General features: G+C 48.2%; 1 protein-coding gene across 12 annotated transcripts in view; it reads right to left on the bottom strand.

Annotated features, from left to right (window-relative positions):
* The window catches only part of XPO6 (exportin 6), a 123046-nt gene that overhangs the window by 2799 nt on the left and 97736 nt on the right, over positions 1 to 22511 (bottom strand). For 7 of the 12 annotated variants that reach the window (XM_021931850.2, XM_031658355.1, XM_021931853.2 and 4 more), the window contains 10 exons: positions 21840 to 21984; positions 17430 to 17576; positions 16343 to 16532; positions 12055 to 12210; positions 10922 to 11036; positions 10582 to 10753; positions 9145 to 9306; positions 6130 to 6228; positions 5741 to 5971; positions 1920 to 2603 (listed from right to left, as the gene is read on the bottom strand). In XM_021931850.2, the coding sequence (XP_021787542.1) occupies positions 1923 to 2603; positions 5741 to 5971; positions 6130 to 6228; positions 9145 to 9306; positions 10582 to 10753; positions 10922 to 11036; positions 12055 to 12210; positions 16343 to 16532; positions 17430 to 17576; positions 21840 to 21984 (2098 nt within the window). In that variant the 3' untranslated portion in view covers positions 1920 to 1922. The other 5 variants (XM_031658358.1, XM_003916712.5, XM_031658357.1 and 2 more) reach the window with 5 other exon arrangements.

Raw genomic sequence — 22511 nt, 5'->3', positions numbered from 1 at the left:
CACACCTCTAAGAATTAGGGGCCCACTACAATCCATACCTCTGGGCCGTGCTATCAGTCCTGGAATGAACATCCTCCATTTGACCAGCCATGGCATCTCACAAGCCTGTAGTCCCAGCACTTTGGGAGGCTGAAGCAGGATTGCTTGAGCCCAGGAGTTTGAGACCAGCCTGGGCAACACAGTGAGACTCCGTCTCTACAAAAAATAAACAAAACTACCCAGGCATGGTGATGCACATCTGTAGACCCAGCTACTCAAGAGGCTGAGGTGGGAGGATCACTAAAAGCTGTAAGCCATGACTGCACCACTGCACTCCAGCCTGGGTGACAGAGTGAGACCTTGTCTCTTAAAAAAAAAAAAAAGGAAAAAAAAAAAAAAAGGCCAGGCGCAGTGGCTCACACCTGTAATCCCCGCACTTTGGGAGGCTGAGATGGGCGGATCACAAGATCCGTCTGGGAGACATCTGTGGTGGAAGGTAGAGATTGAGACCAGCCTGGCCAACACCGTGAGACCCTGTCTCTACTAAAAATATGAAAATTAGCTAGGCGTGATGGCACACGCCTGTAGCCACTCGGGAGGCTGAGGCAGGAGAACTGCTTGAACCCAGGAGGCGGAGGTTGCAGCGCCACTGCACTCCAGCCTGGCAACAGAGCAAGACTCTGTCTCAAAAAAAACACTCCATCCCAGCCCAGCTTACATTGGCCTTTCCTCTGTGCTCCTAAGTCCTGCCTGTGTTCTTCTGTCCAAGGGTGGGGTTCACAGGCAACAAATCCCATCCCTTCAACCCCTCCATCTCCAGAGGAAAAAGCCCTTTCACAGTCTCAGGCACAGACAGCACTCCTGGCCTTCCCTAGCAGGCAGGTGAGGTGGTATTTATAGCCCACGCATAATTGGATGCTAATTCCTTTCTACAAAAGAGCAATCGGCATTTCTATTATCTCCTTTCTGAACTCTGAAGCAGAGCTCGCTGCAGCTCGGAGGCTGTGATGGACACGGAGCCAAGGCCTGCCACACAAGCGCACATCATGCACGCCCTGCTCACTCCGGCCCAGCCCCTGCCCAGGTGATTCCTATGGAAGTCTCAGAAACAGATATCAACCCACAGCTCCCCACTTCCCCAGGCCTGGCAACAAGCCAGTCAATGCCTGCCCTCCTGTCCAGGTAAGCCAATCTCTCCATGCCAGGCGCTGTAGTCCACATCAGCAACTACCCGATTTGGGCCTGCCCAGTCATCATGACACCTAGCACAGGAGGAGCTGCTGGTTCCTGACTCTGGACAATTCGATGACAAGTACCGCTCCCACACATGAACGTCTGGGCAAAGCCCCAGCTCTCAGACACGTCATAAAGTCCTGAGTCCCACCCATCCTCACCCTCACAGAGTCACACCCTCCCTCCCTCTCCAACCTCTATTCTCACCCAGGCAATCCATCACGAGACTCCACCTCCCTGTCGTCCAGCAAGACTTCAGGCCACAAAGGGCCAGGTCCTGCTGCACACTGTGGGAAGGAATCTATTCCCTAGGAGGTGGGGAAGGCAGAGCCCACACTTCCCACACTGGGGGGCAGGGGGTGTGGGGGCCACAGGGGCCACAGGAGTCAGGCAACCTGGACTCCAGCCTCCCTCCACCACCAAGCCAACCGTCAGCAACAGCCGCTCCCAACCTCCAGCCTCCACCAGCACCAGACCAACCATCAGCGAGACCCCCTCCCGGACTCCAGCCTCCCTCCATCATCTGGCCAACTGTCAGTGAGACCCCCTCGCTGAGTAAGAGCAGTCAGGGAGACACCATTAGAAAGTGGGAGACGCCAGGAGCCAGCCCACTCCAAGCTGCACTGCCCACGTTCCCACCAGGATGCGCCTTGCTGGGATCCCGGCCTCAAGGAGGCTGTGAGTAGCAAGCAGCTCCCCAGTCAGGGTTTCTAGAACAACAACATAGGCATTTTATTTCTTTTCATTAAGCTTCTTAGTTTCTTAGTATCACAATGGAATGATGAGAAAACAACAAAACGGTGAGTCTTTGCAAATCTCTGACAAAGAGCAGAGATCTCAAGGCAATTGGGGCGGGGGAGGCTTGACAGAAGTGCCACAGCAGTTCCGACGTCACATCTCTCCTTGGCTGGAATGGTGAGAAGGTGGCACTGTTGTGAGCTGTCCTTGGCGATTCTGCCCCATGACCCACATGCGCCTGGTCTGCATGGGCCACCCCCATGGGATTTCCCGGTGCCTCCTAGTACCTGGCCACACAACCCTCCGCCTGCTCCAATGCCCTGGGAGCACCATCCAGTGCTCAGGTGGACCCAGAAGCCAGCTCTGCTGGGCAGCGGCAAGATGTGGAGGAGCGGCAGAGGCAGGCAGCGTTGCTTGGCGTGGGAGAAGCCAAGGAGTGTGACCGAGGCCCGTCTGGGAGACATCTGTGGTGGAAGGTAGGGTTGGCGCAGGTGGCAGCAGCAGAAGTCCGTGTCCCCAGCCAGTAGCAGGCCTAGAGCTTCACAGTGCCAGGGGGCAGGCTGTCGTTGCAGAGTCTGTAGTAGCGCAGGTCGTTGACCAGCCTGTGCACATTCTGGGTGAATGAGGGCAGGTCCTGGAAGGCAGGGGCATAGCTGCAGCCAAACACCCACCCAACACACCAGGTCACCCACCCACCAGACCCAAATGGCTACTTCCATCCCAGAGTGTGCACTGAAGATAGAGGAGCATTTTTTTTTTTTTTTTTTTTGAGATGGAGTCTCGCTCTGTCGCCCAGGCTGGAGTGCAGTGGCCGGATCTCAGCTCACTGCAAGCTCCGCCTCCTGAGTTTACGCCATTCTCCTGCCTCAGCCTCCCGAGCAGCTAGGACTACAGGCGCCCGCCACCTCGCCCAGCTAGTTTTTTGCATTTTTTAGTAGAGACGGGGTTTCACCATGTTAGCCAGGATGGTCTCGATCTCCTGACCTCGTGATCCGCCCATCTCGGCCTCCCAAAGTGCCGGGATTACAGGCGTGAGCCACCGCGCCCGGCCAGGGAGCACTTTCTAAAACTCAAAACTTCTATTCACTGTTGTACTGCGTGTCACAGAGGCTCTGTGCCAGACGCCATGGGAGAAAAAGAACAAGAGGAATATGTCCCTAGGGCCTGCCAGGTGCTGGACACTGCTGCAATCAACATACAGACATCAACTCACTGAGTCCTCACCACGAGGCTGCCACCAAGCCCTACCAGAATCACCAGAATCACTAGTCTAAGGACAGAAAGACCAAAGCACTGCAGCATGAAGAAGCTGGCCCCAGCTCACACAGAAGGGACCAGCATACTTGCTCCTGAGTCCGGGCCCTCGAACACAGGCATGGCTGCAGTGACAGCCCTCTCCTTCACCATAGCCCCTTGAAGTGACACGCACACCCAGTGATGTCTGCAGAATGCTTACCCATGGGGCTCCAGGCCGCCCCAGCCAGTCGAGAACCACCCGAGCAGCAGCACACACAGTCCCGAGGCCTGTCCCACTGGGCGTAGCGTGGGTCATGGAAAGCCCTGGACCAGAAGTGAGGCCCTGACCTCCGCCACCATGCACACAAGGAGACCCTGCTTTTCAGTGTGGGATGCTGAATGCCTGTGGTGTAGGTCCTGGTGAGGACTCAAACAGGCCCAGCAAGCCCTAGCACAGCCAGGAGCAGGACCAAGTCCATTTTCCTGCCCAACTGCTATTGCTCTTCCAGAACTCCATTCAAAGCCTGCCTCTTCCCAAAGTCTGCACAGATGCCTTCTATTTCCTGGCCCCAGCAGCCAGGTCAGTGCCTCTGTCCTGAGCTCTCTGCTTCTGGGGAGTGTGTGCAGGCTTTGGGGTCAGAACATCCAGCTCTGCCTCCTGCTTCGCGGCTCTACCACTTCCAAGTTCTGTGAACTGCTCACCTTCTGAGCCCCTACCATCTGTGAAATGGGGGAGTAACAGGACCCACACTTCAGAGGCTTGTTGGAAGGCTTACTCGAGCCAGGACATGTCACATGCTTGGCACTGTGTAGTCCACAGAGGGCGCTGTATTGGCCTGTCTACTATGAAAGACTTGGTGAAGGCTGGGACTGGTGCCCCAGCTCCTGGCCCAGGGCTTGAGAAGCAGCTGGCTTCAAACACACAGTGAGTGATTGAATGGAAGGTGGTGATTCTTTTATTTCACCCTCAAAAAACCAACTAAGGGATGTCTTTTAAATCAGTGGCTCCCAAATGCCAAACCAGAATTTCCTGGGTAGAACATAGAAGTCTGTTTCTCCATTTTTAATAAGCACCCCAGGTGCTTCTGATATTAATTAGATCTTTTTTTTTTTTTTGAGACAGAGTCCCACTCTGTCACCCAGGCTGGAGTGCAGTGGCACAGTCTCTGCTCACTGCAACCTCTGCTTCTCAGGTTCAAGAGATTCTTGTGCCTCAGCCTCCTAGGCAGCTGGGATTACAGCCACTACAGCTGGCTAATTTTTGTATTTTTAGTAGAGACAGGGTTTCACCGTGTTGGCCAGGCTGGTCTCGAACCCCCTAACCTCAAGTGATCCGCTCGCCTTGGCCTCCCAAAGTGCTGAGATTACAGGTGTCAGCCACCGCGCCCGGCCTATAACTAGATTTTGAAACCACAGCTTTAAATCAAAAAGTTGACGATATTGATATCATTAGAAGCTGATAATTATTAGGATCTGGCCTCTAGAAAAAGGAAAAAACATACCCAGAGGCTGAAGTGAACTGGAAGAGGCTTAGGAGAGAATGAGTCCCAAGACAAGGAAGATCCCAAGACATAGGAGAACAGGATGAGTCTAAGCAAAAGTTCCCCTGCCACACGTGGCAAATGAGGAAAGCAGGCGGTCAGGTTTGTGCCAGCAAGAGCAGTGTGTGCATCTGAGCACTACAGTGGAGCCATGGACAAGCTGCTTCACAGAGGACTCAGGTCAAGAACCCCAAGAGGACCAGGGAGAAAGCGATTTCTTCTCCTAATTTCATCAAGTATAAAGTGGTACAAGGAAAAGTTCCCAGAAGTTCCTATAAGGCAAGGGAGAGGCCTGGTCACCTGACACAGGAAGAAGAGAACAGGTGAGCCCCCATGGGGAAGGAGGCCCCAGGCACTGTCAGGCTCCAACAAAAGATGACCTCATGGACACCGAGAGCCAGCAGCACCCAGCTCCCGTCGAGGTGCTGCATGGGTGGGGACAGCCCACCTGAGAGTCCCTGCACAGGCAGCAGCAGTGGGACAAGAGGGTACTAGGAGGGCTCCTCCCAGGACCTGGCAGCAACTCAGCCCAAGATGAGCTGGGGCCAGTCTGGAAAGCGCCCAAGACAGCCCAGGAACCTGGGTCCCACCTCTAACCCTAGGGACCCAGAAGTGCAGCTTCCAAGCACCAACCATCTAAGCCTGAATGCAAGCCTGGGCACACTCCAATGCTGGCCCCACCAGGGCTCGTCACCCAGGAGGGAGAACGGCAGGGTCCTGGGTATCAACAAAGATGCCAAGACAAATGGAGAGGCTGCAGAGCCAGGAACTCGGGACCTCCATGGCTGAGACTAAGAACATATGTGCTACAGACACCAAGACTGGGGAAAAGGCTGTGCCCCTCAATCAGACTACAGCACTGGGTCAGCAGGCATCTTGTGAGCTGTTGCCAAGTTGCAGGGTGGGCACAGACCATGCCCAGAGGCCTCAATGTGCCCCCTCCTTGCTGCACAGGTGCCAGACTTGAGTGCCCACTCTGCCCTCCTCTTAGCCCGGCCTTTTTCTCTCCTCACCCGATCCATCTTGAAATTCCGCCCCAGCACACTTTTCTGGTTGGCATCCACACCATCACAGCTGGTCAGGAACTCTGGGAGGAAGGCGGCAAAGAAGCCATCAAAGTCGACAGAGGCCATGTTGTAGATGGCGATGCCGATCTCCTCCTGCAGAAGATCATGGGACTTGTGGACCAGGACCTGGAGCAGCACGTTCACGAACTGGAACAGCATGGTGGTCCGGAAGATCTTCTGCAGGCAGAGAGACCGGGTGAGCAGCAGCCGGCCCCCAGGGGCCTTTCCCGGGTTCCATCCACTTTCCGTCACACTCTCCAGTGAGTAACCTGAAGGTGGGACGCAGGCCATAATGCCTCTGATGGAGGAATCTTTCCAAGAGCTGGGGCACTTACCTTGTGGTACAGCTTCTGCTTGGTGTTAAGAGTCTCCAAGTAGAAGAGATTTTGTTTAAAAAGGTGGATGTCAGGCTGGAGAAAGGACTGTCCGAAAGCCTAGGAAATGAGACCACCATTTTATAAACTGCAAGACCAAGCACTTCTGGGGCATCTACCCCATGTCAGAAGAACAAGTGCCAGGGCCAGGGCACCCACTGTCTTGATGCCTCTGATCCACCAGCTCAGACCTCTGCGACTCTCCTCCTAAGTCTCAGAGTTCATGCTTCCCCCACTGGGCCTTGCTTCTTATTATGGTCTCATATATACCTTTTGTAACCAACCTCTGGAAACCCATCACAGGACCTGGTTTTGAAGCAAGAAGCTCACACCTCTAGCCAAATCCCTCAGCAATCTTGGCAGACACCAAAGTCTGCTTGCCTGCCCCTGCTCAAACCAAGCAATCCCCTTCCTTGCCCTCCTTCTCCTTGCATCCTGTCTCATAAGCCACAAGCCCTACAGGCTCCTTCATGGAGCCTCTACCTGGAAGTTAAGCCTCTGCCTGGGGGCTAAGCAAAGTATTTTTAAACTGCTTTGGAATTCCTGGGTGTAAAAGTTACTAGTTCGGTCCGGGCACGGAAGCTCAGGCCTGTAATCTTAGCACTTTGGGAAGCCAGGTGGGCAGATCACTGAAGGTTGGGAGTTCAAGACCAGCCTGGCCAACACGGTAAAACCCCGTCTCTACTAAAAATACAAAAACTGGCGGGGTGCGGTGGCTCACACCTGTAATCCCAGCACTTTGGGAGGCCGAGGCGGACGGATCACAAGATCAGGAGATTGAGACCATCCTGGTGACCACGGTGAAACCCCGTCTCTACTAAAAATACAAAAAAATTAGTCAGGCGTGGTGGCGGGCGCCTGTAGTCCCAGCTTCTAGGGAGGCTGAGGCAGGAGAATGGCATGAACCTGGAAGGTGGCAGAGCTTGCAGTGAGCGGAGATCACACCACTGCCCTCCAGCCTGGGTGACAGAGCCAGACTCCATCTCGAAAAAAAAACAAAAACAAACAAACAAACAAACAAAAAACGAAAATTAGCCCAGCGTGGTGGCAGATGCCTGTAATCACAGCTACTCGGGAGGCTGAGGCAGGAGAATCACTTCGATCCAGGAGGCAGAGGTTGCAGTGAGCTGAGATCCTACCACTGCACTCCAGCCTGGGTGACAGAGCGAGACTCCTCTCAAAAAAAAAAAAAATTACTAGTTCAGGGGCAAAAAGAAACACCCCGCGCACCAACACAAAGTGCCCTGCTCCAACAGAAAGAACAGAAAGTGACCGTGGGGGCAGTGCGGCAGGGGGGCAGTGGGGGAGGCCGGTGGTCTACAGGAACCCCCTACAAAACAAGTGGCGACTGCTTCGTCATTCTATCCCTGGGCCCCTAAGCTACTAGAGGGGGATCTTGTAATCCCTGCAGCAGGGATAAGATCTCCATGATGACCAACAGTTTCCACTTATTTACTGTTTAAAGTTAGGTTCATGGAAGTATAACAGAGTAAAACTTCTGAGGTTTATCTTTCTATGAATTCTGACCTACCTGTGGAGTTGTACCACCACCATCACAACCAAGACCGGACACTTCCATCGCCCAGAACGTCCCCTCACACCCCCACCCCTAGGCGACCACTGCTCATTATCTGTCCCTATAGTTCTGCCTTTTCCAGAATGTCACAGAATGGCATGGGATCCCACCGTGCATAGCCTTTGGCATCTGGCTTCTTTCACCTAGCAGAATGCATGTGAAACTCATCTATGCTGCTGATTGTATCAAGAATCCATGCTTGCTTACTGCCGAGTGCCAGTCCCTTAGAGGCATGCACGAGCTTGTTCATCCATTCAGCTGCTAGATACTCAAATTGTTTCCAGCTTTTGGCAATTATGAAACAGCTTCTATAAACATCAGTGTACAGGTTGTGTGAACATATGCTTTCATTTATCTTGGGTAAAATACTTAGAAGTGAGATTGCTAGGTCATACAGTAACTACATATTCAACTTTAAAAGAAACTGCCAAACTGTGAAACTATGCTCCAAAGTGCCTTTCACCAGCCGTCAGGGGGGACCAGGCACCAGCCTGCCAAAGAAGTCTTCCAGGCAAGGACAGGGTTCAAGAGAAAGGCAGGGGAGGCACAAACACTTGAGTACTGCAGACCTGAGGCCTCGCTGGGTGCCAGGGATGGGAAGTCCAGGGCAAGGGCACGTGCTTGGAAAGAACTGCCACACAAGAGTCAGTGAGTATATGAGAGTATGTGTGTGTGCGCACACCCATATGCATGCTGTGTGCTAGTAGGGAGCTGGAGGGAGGGTGGAAATTCCTCTTGCTTCCCCATGAGGAAAAGCATGCACTGAAAAAACAAAAAGAGCCTCCCCTAGCTAGACTCAGATGAGAATGTCAGACACCTGAATGCAGACCCTGGGAGCGTGCCTGATGCAGCCACAGAGCAGGCTGGCTGTCCACGTGAGGGGATGCCGTCCCAGTCTTCCACAAAAAGGGGTGCTTAGCCCCCAGAGAGCGCACTGTCTCCGATGGACAGCTGCATCTGCCCTGCCTCCCAGGGCAGTGTTTCTCCTAGTATGGTCAGAGTCAGAATCACAGTGCAGGTCCAGGGCCCTCCTGCAGAGACTCCTATTCAGGCAGTTCCCTGCTAAGAAGGCCCTGGGTGACTCTGGCATAAGCAGGCTCTTTACACTTGGGGAAACAGCACTATGAGGTCAGCGGAACTGACGTTTATCAAGCATCTCCAAGTGTCATGCACTTTGTGTATGTCATCTCATTTCACCTCAAAACAAACCTGTGACCCAGGTAACATTAGCTCCACTTTACAGATGAAGAAACTGAGGTTCCAAGAAATTAGTTAACTTCATCAATACTAACAGGCAGAACTGAGCTTCAGACCCGAGACTGGTGGGGCTTCAAAGACAGGACTCGTTGCAGTGCCAGGTTAGAGGAAGTCACCCGGCAGTCCCCCCGCCCCGACATTACCTGCATGATGGCACTGAACTGGGGCTCATTCTCCATCTGCTCCTCAGAGATCCCCCTCTGGACACTGGCCAGCACGGTGGACTTGAAGAAGTACCTCCAGTTGTGATGGAGTGTCCGGAAAAGGAGCTCAAACAGCTCAGCCTTCACATCAGGGGAGGGACGCTGCAGAGACACACAGACGCTCAGATCTGCAGCTTGTGGAGCCGCTCTGGCCTGGGCCCAGGGCAGCAAAGATGCCTAGGAGATGCCTCGTGACAGCAAACCAAGTGTCAACACTCCATCCACATGCCTGTCACTGCCTGCGCAAAAGACATCCAGCCCCTGGAGTCGGCAGTTCACACCGTGAGTTCTTCAGCAGAGACAGGGCCCACATTTGAGAGAGAATGCATGGGTCAGTGCCAGGGGCCCCTTTTTCTGATGAGCACTCAGCTTTTACACTAGAAAAAAGCTACCAAGTGGATGAACAATTAGGAGTATGGATTTTCTGTTCTATTCCACCTGTCAGATCATCTTGCTTGTTCCTTTCGCAGGATGAAAAATGCTGTCCCACTAACCTGTTGGTCTTACACAACCACAGAGGCTAAAGACAGACCCAATGCCTTAAAGTGATTCTGCTCCCCAGAAGAGGAGGGTTTAAAGAACACTTGGGAGCCAGGCTCTCTGGGCCAGTCTCTTTCCCAGCAGCCAGGATTCTGAGAGGAGGTAGAGGAGAAGGGGCAGGCTCAGCAGTGTTTTCTCATTGAATCCAACACCTGCAATCCCTTATTCCAGATGTCTCTGCAGAATTCAGAAGCAGAAGGCCCACATATATTCAGTTCAGTGTTGATTAAAATCAAATAGACACCAGGGGCCACAAGCGTCCACAGAAGAAGCCTCATAGGCCAGTCTGTCCCATAGACCAGACCTGTCCCAGTCTCAGTTCAGACAGTTAAAGATTAGCTCTTATTTATATGACTATTACCAAAAAAACTGAAATTACATCTATACTTATTCCTGGTCTTATCATGCTGAGTGCCTGCCTATTTTCTAAGGACTAAGGGCTTTCCTGTAACATTAAAAGGTTTGTTTGAATGGTTTCAAGAACTTGCCTTGTATCCTTGAGACCATGAATGTTTCTAATAGGAAAGTACATATGTTAGAATGTTTGCTATAGAAAACCAGAGTCTCTTAAAGGTATAAATTATTTGCTGCAGGAGACTGATCTTAGCAACTGACCCTGTGGAATAACTGCTGTGCTTACACTAGACTAGTTCCAATGAACTCGATCAATATCAAAAGACTGTACCACGCTAAAGGCCTTCTTCCTTGGGAGAAATTACTTTACTAGCATATTAAACTAACAAATGAACTTTAAAACACAATCCATTTTCTGTGAAATCTCATTCCCTTCCCAATCTGGAGATGGGGGGCCGCACAGGGGACTGCCTGAGCCCCTACCTCGGCAATGATGGGATACACCTGCTCCATGCACAGGGCGATGATGCTGGGGAGGAAGGGCTTGAACACCTGGCCTGGCTCCTGGACCACCACCTGCAGGATCTTCAGAAACTTCTCCACCACCCGGCAGCCTGTGCTTCCCTCATGGAGGATGCTCTCAGCTAACTGCTCTCTACAGATGAGAAAGCCACACAGTGAGCAACCACATGTTTCTCTGGGGGTCAGCATGAAAACCCATGCTGTGGCAAGTACAGAACAGGAGCAAAAAGCCACACTTTGTCGCCAGACCCACTACTTCTCCCTTGAATCTGAAAACCATGGATGGGGGGTCTGTGGTTACCTGGTAAACATGTTGAGGAAAGTCTGTATGATTTGCTCAGTGAAAGGCACGCCCATCTGTACTCTAAGGCCCCGAAACAGAGTGAGGAAGAAGCTTAGCATCTCATCAGTCACATCTGGGGAAAGGGGCAGAGACACTGTCACAGGCTTGCACACAGGGAGAACCAGAACCCTGGGCTTCATCGACCTACTCCTGAAATCTGCACTATCAGCTTTCTCTACGGCTTCCTGCTGGAAACACTTCCCCAATACCATCAGGGCCAATGACAGAAAGTGGAAAATGATTAGGGACACGCTGAGAAAACAGTTCTGGTATAGGGAACCTCCACCTGGTGGCTCACTACAGGAAATGAAGGTCATCTCGAACCCTTCCTCATTGCCCGACATCCAGTGATAGTCAGAGTGTCACTGGAGAGGGATCACTTTGTGCCCACAGTGATGAAACTACTCAACTGGGTCAACCCCTGAGTGCTTAAGTCATTTCCCCCTATGACTAATAATCCCTGCAGTTGGGTCAGAGGTTGAGTGGTTGAAAGTGGATAATGAAGGTGTATTTAGATTGCATGCCCCTGGTCCATTAAATGGACTAATTGCAGAAAATACTGCTTACATTTAGGGCAGTTTCACTTCCAGATCTCAACAATCATCTTGTGTAGTGTTTCAGCTCTAACTGCACGCAATCTGCTTGCAAGAGGCAATGAATATTTGCTGACTGAGAAGTGCTTGATATTTCTCTTCTGACAAGACTACTATAATGCTCTCATGAGAGCTGGGCAAGTACATCCACAGAGCTAGAGAGGCCCTCTATCACTGACAGTGACAGACAAGGGTGAGGGGAATGATCTCGGCAAATGCGCCTTGCCACAAAATAAGGAGAACTAAGCCAAAAAAGCTCTCTAGCCTTCTCTTGTAGGTGCCAAGGCCCATATGGAGGGCTCTGCTCACTTTTCCATAGGGCCTTGGCCCCAGACTCCGCAAATAAACACCACTGCCCTTTCCCTTCAGTACCGGGTTTCATTGCACGGGGCCAGTCGAGGCCTGTACTGCACTGACTCAGTGTGCTTTACAGATCTAAGTGGGCATTCTGGCCCTTGTTAGCACCACCCACCAGTGGGGCTCTGGGCCAGCTCCTACCTGACTGATGGATAAAAGCTGGAAAGAGGGCCAGGGAGACCTGAACGGATTCCTGCAGCGACTGGTAGCAAATCTGTCGAGACTTGGTGGACTCCCCCGAGATATTCTCCACAATATCTTCTAAGACGCTGAGTGTCTGGTGGATAATCACTTTGGCTGCAAATCAAGATGAGTTGCAGGTTATAAGCTGTCTGGGGAGAAAGCACGGCAAGAGGAGACACAAGGGAGAGGGAGGAAACTTGCAAAGGTACCAAGAAGATGATCACACGAGTCTCATTAAAGGAACAGTCTCTTGATTACAATATAAATTCTCCTCTCTTTATGTTTTAGTTTTTGTTTTTACTATTATTACTGCCAGGACTCCAGACGCCTGGAGTGTGTATTGGGGAGAAGATGCCTGCCTGCTCAGGTTTTTGCCTCTGGCCATCAGCAACAAGTTCACAGAAGAAAAAAGATAAATAAATGCACCCCCAGGTTGGGTGCCTTGGATTTAATCAAATCTAAGATGGTGAATAGACTGGTGAGAAAATGAGTGTCATAAGGTCACAGGCCAGGATGGACACATGCAGCTCAAACCTTGTCCCTCAGTGGGACACTACTCCAGTCCAGTAATCCCACAAACACCTGCCACGCACATGTAATGGTGCTGGCTGCAGGAACAACCTGCCTGATCCATCTTTGGCCTATTAGGTTTGTAGCTTGATAAGGCATATAATTATTGTTATTATGTTATTGACAATATATAATGCTAACCCTGAGATGACTTTTGACTCCATTTGGCACACAGGGAAAACAGATGTAGTGGGCCACAAACAGGCCAGGGGTCAGAGAGCCCTGACTATGAACCACAGGTGATCATCTGAAGGCTACGTGCCGTGGGCAAGACCCTCATCCATCTGGGAGAGCCGACAACCCCACCCTGGCAGTGCCACAGTGGGGATTAGAGACAAGGTCCTGAACGATGCTAGCAGTGTGCCAGCCATCTAAGAAGGTCCAGGACGGGGATGCTGCCATTGTTCCCAGAGCGAGTGGAGTCACCCCCTTAAAATGCAGAGTCTCCTACCAACCTCCCCAAGGTGACACCCATGGCTCAGCCTGAGTCTAGCAGATTCAACCCTGGCGAACGCCAGAGGCTGAGCCAGAGCTGGGCTGAGAGCTGCCCCCCACCTGGAGCACTCTCTGGGTCCTCCAAACCCCAGTGCTCAGCAGCCTCTGTGGGACTGCCGCAGCTTTGAGGAGGGGATACGGCAGAAAGAAGACATGCTCAGGAGGTGGATGGAGGCAGGCCTGGCCCTGCTGCTGCCTCATCTGAAAATGTGGAAAGAGAGCATTGCCCCACTCACAGGGCTGAGGATGAAGGAAGACGCTTCTCGTCACAGGCCTGGTCCCCCAGTCACAGTGACACTGGAGAGTAAAGGAAAGGCTCACCCACACTGCTGAGGAGGGAGTCATCCACAACTACAAGCATGTGGACTTCTACTAAGCCAGGAAACCGCACTCAGGGCAGCCACTTCCTCAAGAACGCACAGGCAACAGGGGAAGCAGTTTAGGGTGAAAAACCAACAGTCAAGAAACCAAAATCTGACCTCTGGCATTTAAGGAAATTCAAACGAGGACAAAAGATGTATTTTTAAAAAATGTACAAGTCAAAAATTGAAAGCACTATAAGTATGTAATAATAGGAGAATGGGTAGGTAACTGCTTTACTTCCATGAGACAGGACATTATAAAACCATTAAGAACCTTTTTTCTTTTCTTTTCTTTTCTTTTCTTTTTTTGGCGGGCGGGGGGAGGTTTCAAGAAGAAAGAGGCAATGCAGCAAAGTGGTGCAGAACACAGGAGTTGGAGCCATTCAGACCCAAGTCCAACTCTTGACCTGGCCCACTTTCTCTACAGTCCTGAGCAATGACACCTGCCAAGCACCTTCCCAATGGACAGACTGGCAGGCCCTACTCCCATCAGGCGCCCAGACTGAGCATCACCAAGGATGGGACAAACAGAAACAACGCAAGAGGAAATGTGAACACGAATATGCACCACTACACCACAACCTACTGGAAACAATCAGGCAAAACAAGACTATGAGACATGTGACAAGAAAACAGGCCTGGATGCTTCAAAAATGCCAATGTCACGAAAGACAAAAACTGGGCATGCTCTTCTGGACCAAAGGAGACTACAGAGTTATAACAACCAAACACAATGAAACCGTCCTAGATCACATCCTGGATTTTTTAAAAGCAAAAAAGAACAATTTGGTAACAACTGGGGAAAAGTGTTAATGTGGCTACATGTTAAATAACATTATTGTAACAATGTTTAATATCTTGTTCTATATAGATACAAAGGTTATGGATTCAGGGATGAAGTGTCAATTATCTGCAACTTAAACAGCTGGCTTTTAAGAAAAAGTGTGTTGCAGAAAAGACCACAAATGTGGCAAAACATTCACAATTAGTGAATCTGGGTGAGAGAGATGCAGTTGTTTTCTTATTCCTTCAGCTAGTCTGTAGGTTTGGAATTTTTTTTTCAAAGTATAAAGTCAAGATAAGAAAAATGAAACTTTCCAAACTTCATTTCAAGACACTGTGGAATGAGGATAAGACACACCTCACAGGGTTACACAGGAAGTTACATGAAATAATGTATACAAAGTGCTCAACCCAGTGCCTGCACACAGTCAGCATAGTGAAGACGTCATTCACATACTACACTGCAAACCCTTTCAGCACACAGTGGCATCACACTTCCCTGCCCTGAGTTAAGCCAAGGCCACGTAGCTGGCTCTGGCCAAGGAAACAGAGGTGGAAGAAATATGTTAGTTTCAGGTAAGACCTTTAAGAACCACTACACAATTCACCACAATCCCTTCCAGAGTGAACACACTGAAATGGAGCCTTCCTCAGCCTGGGTCCCTGTGTGACCTCCCCACCCTGCGTGACCCAAGCTGGACATGTAGCATGAACAACAAATCCTCTTTCTTCTTGTACTAAGCCACTATGCTTTTGGAGTTGTTTGTTACCACTGAGCATATCCTCGCCCATGCAGACCGACGTAACTCCCATGTAAGATAAAGTGCGGAAAGGAGACCATTACACATGATAAAGCGTGACTCCACAACAGCTGGATGCAAGCCCTGGGCAAGTTCCTTAATTTTCTAGACCTCAGCTTCCTCACACTAATCATCAATCAAGATCATAACAGTACTGAAATCATAAGGCTAATGTGAGAACTGAACGAATTACTGATTTTTGAAAAATACTTCGAACCAGGAACAGACCAACACCAGCTTCAAAAGTTGATGCTGGCATAGCCAGAGACTTGATGATGGATATAAAATCACCAAGGCAAGAGCCTAGTACACAGTATACCCTCAAAATGTCAGCTACTCTCATCCAGTTATGTAACCATGAAGCCTATTTTAAAATAGAAAAGGGAAGGTAAGAAGGAAGCATGGTTAAAATGGTTACTTTCTAAAATATTAAAACTGGTCAGATTTAGGAGTTACTTTTTCCTTCTTTATATTATTCTATTTTAATATATTTGTACAATGTGCATACGTTAATCTTCCTGGTTATAAAAGTAGTGTTTTTTAAAGAGTATTGTATTACAATTTCTGACATTTCACAAAGCATTTTTGCTGACATTCCATAAGTGGCACCATCTAATAACATTCTATTTTCTTTTTGGGAAGAGATGGTATTTTTAAAATATTTCGGTACTATTTGTTATTTCAAAGAGATATTTCTGAGAAATCAGATGCCTTACTTCTCCTTAATCACTTTTTTTCCCTCTTTAATATAAACAAGCAAACTTCAAGTGCCATTTTTTAAGAAACCAAGCTCTTTCAAAACCTCTGGAATATCTGTATTTGGAAAAAGGTTGAAACCAATCTGGAAAAACAGTTCTTGAGCACATTTTCCAAGCGTATAGAGATGAACTGCCCTGCTTGCCTACACAAGCATCTGAAATAGATCAATAACCACCTTAAGATGTATTTTATAGACAGAAGGCACCATCACCAGTGTCTTCCATTTTTTCTTAGGGCTCCAGAATTTTTTACATTTTAAATAAGAGAAGGGACAGTTTGCATTCAGGAAATAGGTCTGGCTGCTGAATTCCACAGGTAGCAGGATTCCACTCCCGAGTGTGACTTCCTGCTCAGCCTCTATGGGACTGTGGACAGAAAACATTTACCTCAGGAGCCTCCGGGGCAAATCTCATCTGCCACAAAGAACAATGCCTGCCTACCTCCTTCCCCAGCTGTCCCAGCCTAGGGGTCACTTACTGTCATCCAGTGGCATCTTTCTCTGTGGGGCAACAGCACTCGGCTTTAGGTTGCGATAGTCCCGGGAGAGTGCAGAGATGAGGCTGGCGTGGTTGATGGAGCGCACAGGCCACTGCTGCTCATTCTCTGGAAGGTTTGGCCACGGAAGCAGCAAGATGTTAGAGAGGGCTCGGCACACCAACACCTGGGCCTACAAGAGACCCCAAAGGTATCCATCAGAGGTCAAAGAACCAAAGACAATGGAGCGGCATGGCCGACACAGCCTTCAGCATCTGCTGGCTGCACACCTGGAGCCTTAGCTCCCAGGCTTGTTTCTTATAACCTGGGCAGGGCCTTTGGTCCAACTGGAAAGCAACTTAGGGAGGAAAATGAAATGAAGTAATAGCACCATGTCTAGGTCTAGCATAACCCAGAGCCAACCTCAATCATTATTCTAGGGCTCTCGTTTCCTCTCTAATCTGATACTTCAAGTGTTAGAGAGGGAGAAATCACACTGCAGACACAGCATCTCAGGCATTGCTCAGCTGGTGGCTTCTGAGTCCTCCGAGAAGCTACTTAGAGCAGGACTTGCAGGAGAATCCCTGACAATCCACGCCCCTAGCATGAGGTCAGAAGCAATGCAATCACATCCTGGTGCTCTCTGATACCCTCTTCAAGCCTTCCTGCCCTCCTCCTGTTAGGTAGTTTTTAAACTTCTAGCCTGAGCCTCCTTTGAGGATTCTAAGAAAATGCACTTGCCTGACACTTCTCAACCCCAAAGAACACACAGACTGCTTTGAATCAGAAAGAACGCAAAGAGAACACTCACAACACTGGCCGAAATTACCAGGCTGCAAAACAGCAAAACCTTTCTGCACACTGGGAGGTGCTTTTCCATGCCTGAATCAGCACACTGACTGCCTGCCTTACAATGGGCACGATGAGAATCACTGAGTCTGTGTCAGTGCCACAAACATAAGAAATCCGTCTATGCTGGCACAGCCTGTAAGCTCTGAGTACAAAATCAAAGGCCAGACTCTTCTTCCTCAGCTTCCTCGGGTCTCAGCCACACAGCCCTGGGGACCCCAGGGGAGCTCTGGGGCCTCACCTTATCGACAAGTCGCTGGGCAGAGGCATCAGTGATTCTGTTGAATACTTTCTGCACTGCAGGGATGCTGATCAGAAAGACGGGCCGCACGGTGGTAGCCAGTGAGACCAGTAAGTGGCACGCAGATAGCAGCAGCTTGTCTTGGACCTGTAGAGGGAAGGGGGCATGTCAGTTCACCCCATCCCTGTGAGACTGGGATTCAAACTTTGCTGAGGCAGTCACAAGCTACGTGTGGTTCTTGGTTTCCCAATGACACCACTTAAGCTCTATCTAGCTCAAGAATTTTTCCTGTGATGATTCACAAGAGAAGCCACCTTCTCTGTCATGTCCACAGCTCCTGCCACAGCCATTATCATCTCCCGTTCCTCCTTCAAAGTCACCAGCAGCCTTGAACTCAGGCACTTCTCAGCTCCGAGTCTGCAGTGGCTCCCTATCAGCTATTAAATCACACTCGCTGGCACACTCCCTGGCATGTCATCCAGGTCCTGGGATTCTTCACCTCACTCCTCTTGCTCCAGCAGAGCCATGATCTCCCTGAACCCCCCACCTTTCTGTGCCCTAACACTCAGGCCAGTCTCTCCTACTGCTTTCCCTTCAGCATGCCTATCAAATACTTGGTTCAATTACCACTGTTGCTTTCAAATTGCAAAGGAGAAAATGTGTTACAGATGGGACCTAATGCTGGTAAGACTAAGGTAAAAACAGCACACCAAAAAGTCAAGGCAGGCAGAATTACTTAAGGAAAAAAAATTACTATGATTTCCCAGAGCCATAAAATATTCCTAATCTTTAACCCTAAATCTCCACTTACTCTAAGAAGATTACCTAAAAGGGTAAAGCTACATTCATGAATGCATGCATTTCAGAATTCTTTGTAATGATTTTTTATTTTTTAAGGAAGGCAGCCTAGAAGTCCAGCAATGGCTAGGAAAATCATGAAACATATTCCTGATGGGACAGAACTATTTTCAAAGTTATAATTATAAATACAACATAAATTTATGGAAAGCAACACACTGTTCTTATTAAAACAATACACTGCTTAAAATGTATAAAATGCTATGTATGACTAAAACTACAAAAACATTCAAATAAGCACATATATGCTCTAGTAATATAGCAGACTTGGGGGATAACATAATAGAATCTGTCCAGTTTTAACATGGATATAACCTTTGACTCAGTAATTCCACTTCCAAGAATCTATCCTACAGGCCCACCAGCATATGTAAGATGGACATAAAAGGAACTCATTTCTATCAATAGGAAAATTATTATACATCCCACCCCCCCCAAAAAAAAAGCATTGGACATTTTGAAAATCTGAAGTTGCTCTACATATGTAAAGGAAAACCACGGCATACTGTTAGGCAAAAGCAGCTATATCTCTAGCTATCTACAAACTTTTTATTACTTATTACATAAAAAGAGAAACAAGTCTGGAAGGATATACAGGCGTACCTCAGAGATACCGCAGGTTCAAGCTCCAGACCACCACAATAAAGCAAACTATACAATAACGCAAGGCACACTATTTTTTTTTGTTTCCCAATGCATATAAAAGTTTTGTTTACATTATATTGTAGTCTATAAAGTGTGCAATACCATTATGTCTAAGAAAACAATGTACATATCTTAATTAAAAAGTTGATTGCTAAAAATGCTAACAATTATCTGAGCCTTCAGACTGGGAATCTTTTCACTGGTGAAGGGTGTTCCTTGAAGGTGACTGCTGCTGATTGAATAGGGTGGTGGTTGCTCAAAGTTGGGGTGGCTGTGGCAATTACTTAAAATGAGACAACAATGAAGTTTGCTGCATCGACTGACTTCCTTTCAAGAAATATTTCTCTGGAGCATGTGGCATTGTTTCATCGCATTTTGCCCACAGTAGAACTTCTTTCAAAGTTGGAGTCAATCCTCTCAAACCCTGCCGCTGCTTCATTAACTGAGTTTATGTGTTATTCTAACCCTCAGTTACTCCAACAATGTTCACAGCATCTTCACCAGTTGATTCCATCTCAAAAACCCATTTTGTTTGCTCGTCTATAATAAGCAAGTCCTCATCTGTTCAAGTTTGATCCTGAGATTGCAGCAATTCCATCCCATCTTCAGACTCCACCTCTAGTTCTCTTATTATTTCCACATCTGTAGTTACTTCCTCTACTGAATTCCTGAACCCCTCAAAGTCATCCATGAGGCTGGGAACCAACTTCTTCCAAACTCCTATTAATGCCGATATTTTGATCTACTTCCATGAATCATGAATGTCCTTAATGGCATCTAGAATGGTGAATCCTTCCCAGAAGGTTTTCAATTTATTTGCCCAGATCCACTGGAGGAACCACTATCTATGGCAGCTATAGTCTTATGAAATGTATTTCTGAAATAATAAGACTTGAAAGCCAAAATTACTCCTTGACCCATGGGCTACAGAACTACAGAATGGATGTTGTGTGAGCAGGCATGGAAACTATGGAAACTAATACCTTTGAACATCTCCATCAGAGGCCTTAGGTAACCAAGTGCATTGCCAATCAGCAGTAGTATTTTGAAAGGAATCTTTTTTTCTGAGCAGGCCTCAATAATGAGCTTAAAATATTCACTAAACCATGATGTAAACACATGTGCTGTCATTAAGGCTTTGTTGTTCCATCTATAGAGACAGGCAAAGTAGATTCAGCATAATTCCTAAGGGCCTAGGATTTTCAGAATGATACATGAGCACTGGCTTCAACCTGAAGTCTCCAGTTGCAGTTGTCCCCTGACAAGAGAGTTGGTCTGTTCTCTGAAGCTCTGAAGCCAGGCACTGACTCCTCCTCTCTAGCTATGGAAGTCCCAGATGACACCTTCTTCCAGTATAAAGCTGTCTCATCTACACAGAAAACCTGTTGTTTAGTGTGGCCACCTTCATCAATGATCTCATCTAGAGCTTCTGGAGAACTTGCTGTAGCTTCTCCATCAGCACTTGTTGCTTCATCCTGGAGACAGCTTCTTTCCTTAAACCTCATGAACCAACCTGTGTTAGCTTCCAACTTTTCTTCTGTAGCTTCCTCACTTCTCTCAGCCTTCACAGAATTGAAGGGCCTGATCTGGATTTGGCTTTGGCTTAAGGGAATGTTGTGGCTAGTTTGGTCTATCCAAACCACTGAAACTTTCCCCATATCAATAACAATAAGGCTGCTCTGCTTTCTCATCACTCATGAGTTCACTGGAGCAGAAATTGTAATCTCCTCCAAGAACTTTTCCTTTGCATTCACAACTTTGCTGTTTGGCTCAAGAGCCTTTGGCCTATCCTGGCTTTTGACATGCCTTCCTCACTAAGCTTAATCATTTCTAGATTTTTATTTAAAGTAAGAGACATGTGACTCTTCCTTTCATTTGAACACGTAGAGGTCATTGTAGGGTTACTAAATGGCTCAGGGAATAGGGAGGCCTAAAGACAGGAAGATGGAGAAGCCTCCAATCAGTGGAGCAGTCAGAACACACACAGAACACACACATATCAATCAAGTTTGCAGGCTTTGGTTTGTGGCACTCCAAAATAATTACAATAGTAACATTAAAGATCACTGATCACAAATCACTGTAAGATATAGTAACAAAAAAGTCTGAAATATTCTAACAATTACCAAAATGTAACACATGGAAACATCAAATGTGGTCAAAAAAAATGGCGCTGACAGATTTGCTTCATGCAGGGTTGCCATAAGCCTTCAACTTGTAAAAAAACACAGTATCTGTGAAGTGCAATAAAGGGAAGTGCAATAAAATGAGGTGTGCCTGCCGGGCGCGGTGGCTCACGCCTGTAATCCCAGCACTTTGGGAGGCCGAGGCGGGCGGATCACAAGGTCAGGAGATCGAGACCATGGTGAAACCCCGTCTCTACTAAAAATAGAAAAAATGAGCCGGGCGCAGTGGCGGGCGCCTGTAGTCCCAGCTACTTGGGAGGCTGAGGCAGGAGAATGGCGTGAACCCGGGAGGCGGAGCTTGCAGTGAGCCGAGATTGCGCCACTGCACTCCAGCCTGGGCGACAGAGCAAGACTCCGTCTCAAAAAAAAAAAAAAAAAAAAAAATGAGGTGTGCCTGCACAACCAATGCCAACCGTGCTTACCGCGCGAAGGAAAAGGTTTCAGAGGTATCACTACTTTTCAGTCTGGAAATCTGAACAATATTTTACTCTTTCACAGTGAGCATGTATTCATGTGGAACTCAGATAACTAAAAAAGTCAAGTTGTATTTGAATGCATGTAGGCTACAACTAAAAAGGAACATGAAATAAAACAGGTGTATAACAGCAGAAAGATTTATGGGTCTAACTCTGTGTCATATTTAGATTTTCTAGTAAACGGGTATAGGAACAGAAGGAGAGACAGAGTTAGATAAAAAGTGTAGGCTTTGCTGTTTCGAGACCTTGGTGCTGATTAGCGGTGTGATTGCATCCATGGTAGTAGAGATGAGTGTCACGAACTGCTGCGTGTTCTGCCGGTGAACTTCACTGCAATACTGTGCTAACCAGTGAGAGTAAGCCTGCAGCGCAGCCAGGGACTGAGCATGCCTGCAGAAAGAAAAGATGATGTGATTTTAAAGGTTAAGGTGAAAATATATTAGTGTTCAACTCATTTTCATAGGAGGTAAGAATTGCATCCACTGCATTTGCTGTTCTAAAACATGGGCAACAGCATAGAAATCATTTACTGGTTCGCGTAGAATCTAAAAACTAAGATATTCATCATTTAAACATTGCCACCACTGACTAGAGCACAGAAGGCAGTTAGTCAATGTCTACTGAATCTTATTCAATCTTTCTGTGACACACGCTCACCTAAGAGAAAGGTAAATTATAAAAGCAAAATCAAAGAACTTAAGTGATCATGTGTTGATTCCAGAACTAGTACAAATTTAACATTCATAGCTGCAGACTAAAGCATAGACAACTACCAGGTATGACAGCTTTATAAACAGAGCTTTGATGTCAGATTTTGGAGTTTAAGCTTCCACCGCACCATATATTCTACCTGGCTAGGGGATAACTGAGGCGACAAAGACTATGTTTGGTTTCAGCAAAGGCTGTACTGACTGCAT

Source organism: Papio anubis, chromosome 18, assembly GCF_008728515.1.
Source record: "Papio anubis isolate 15944 chromosome 18, Panubis1.0, whole genome shotgun sequence".
Taxonomy (NCBI): Eukaryota; Metazoa; Chordata; class Mammalia; order Primates; family Cercopithecidae; genus Papio; species Papio anubis.
This window is presented reverse-complemented; position numbering and strand designations above follow the sequence as displayed.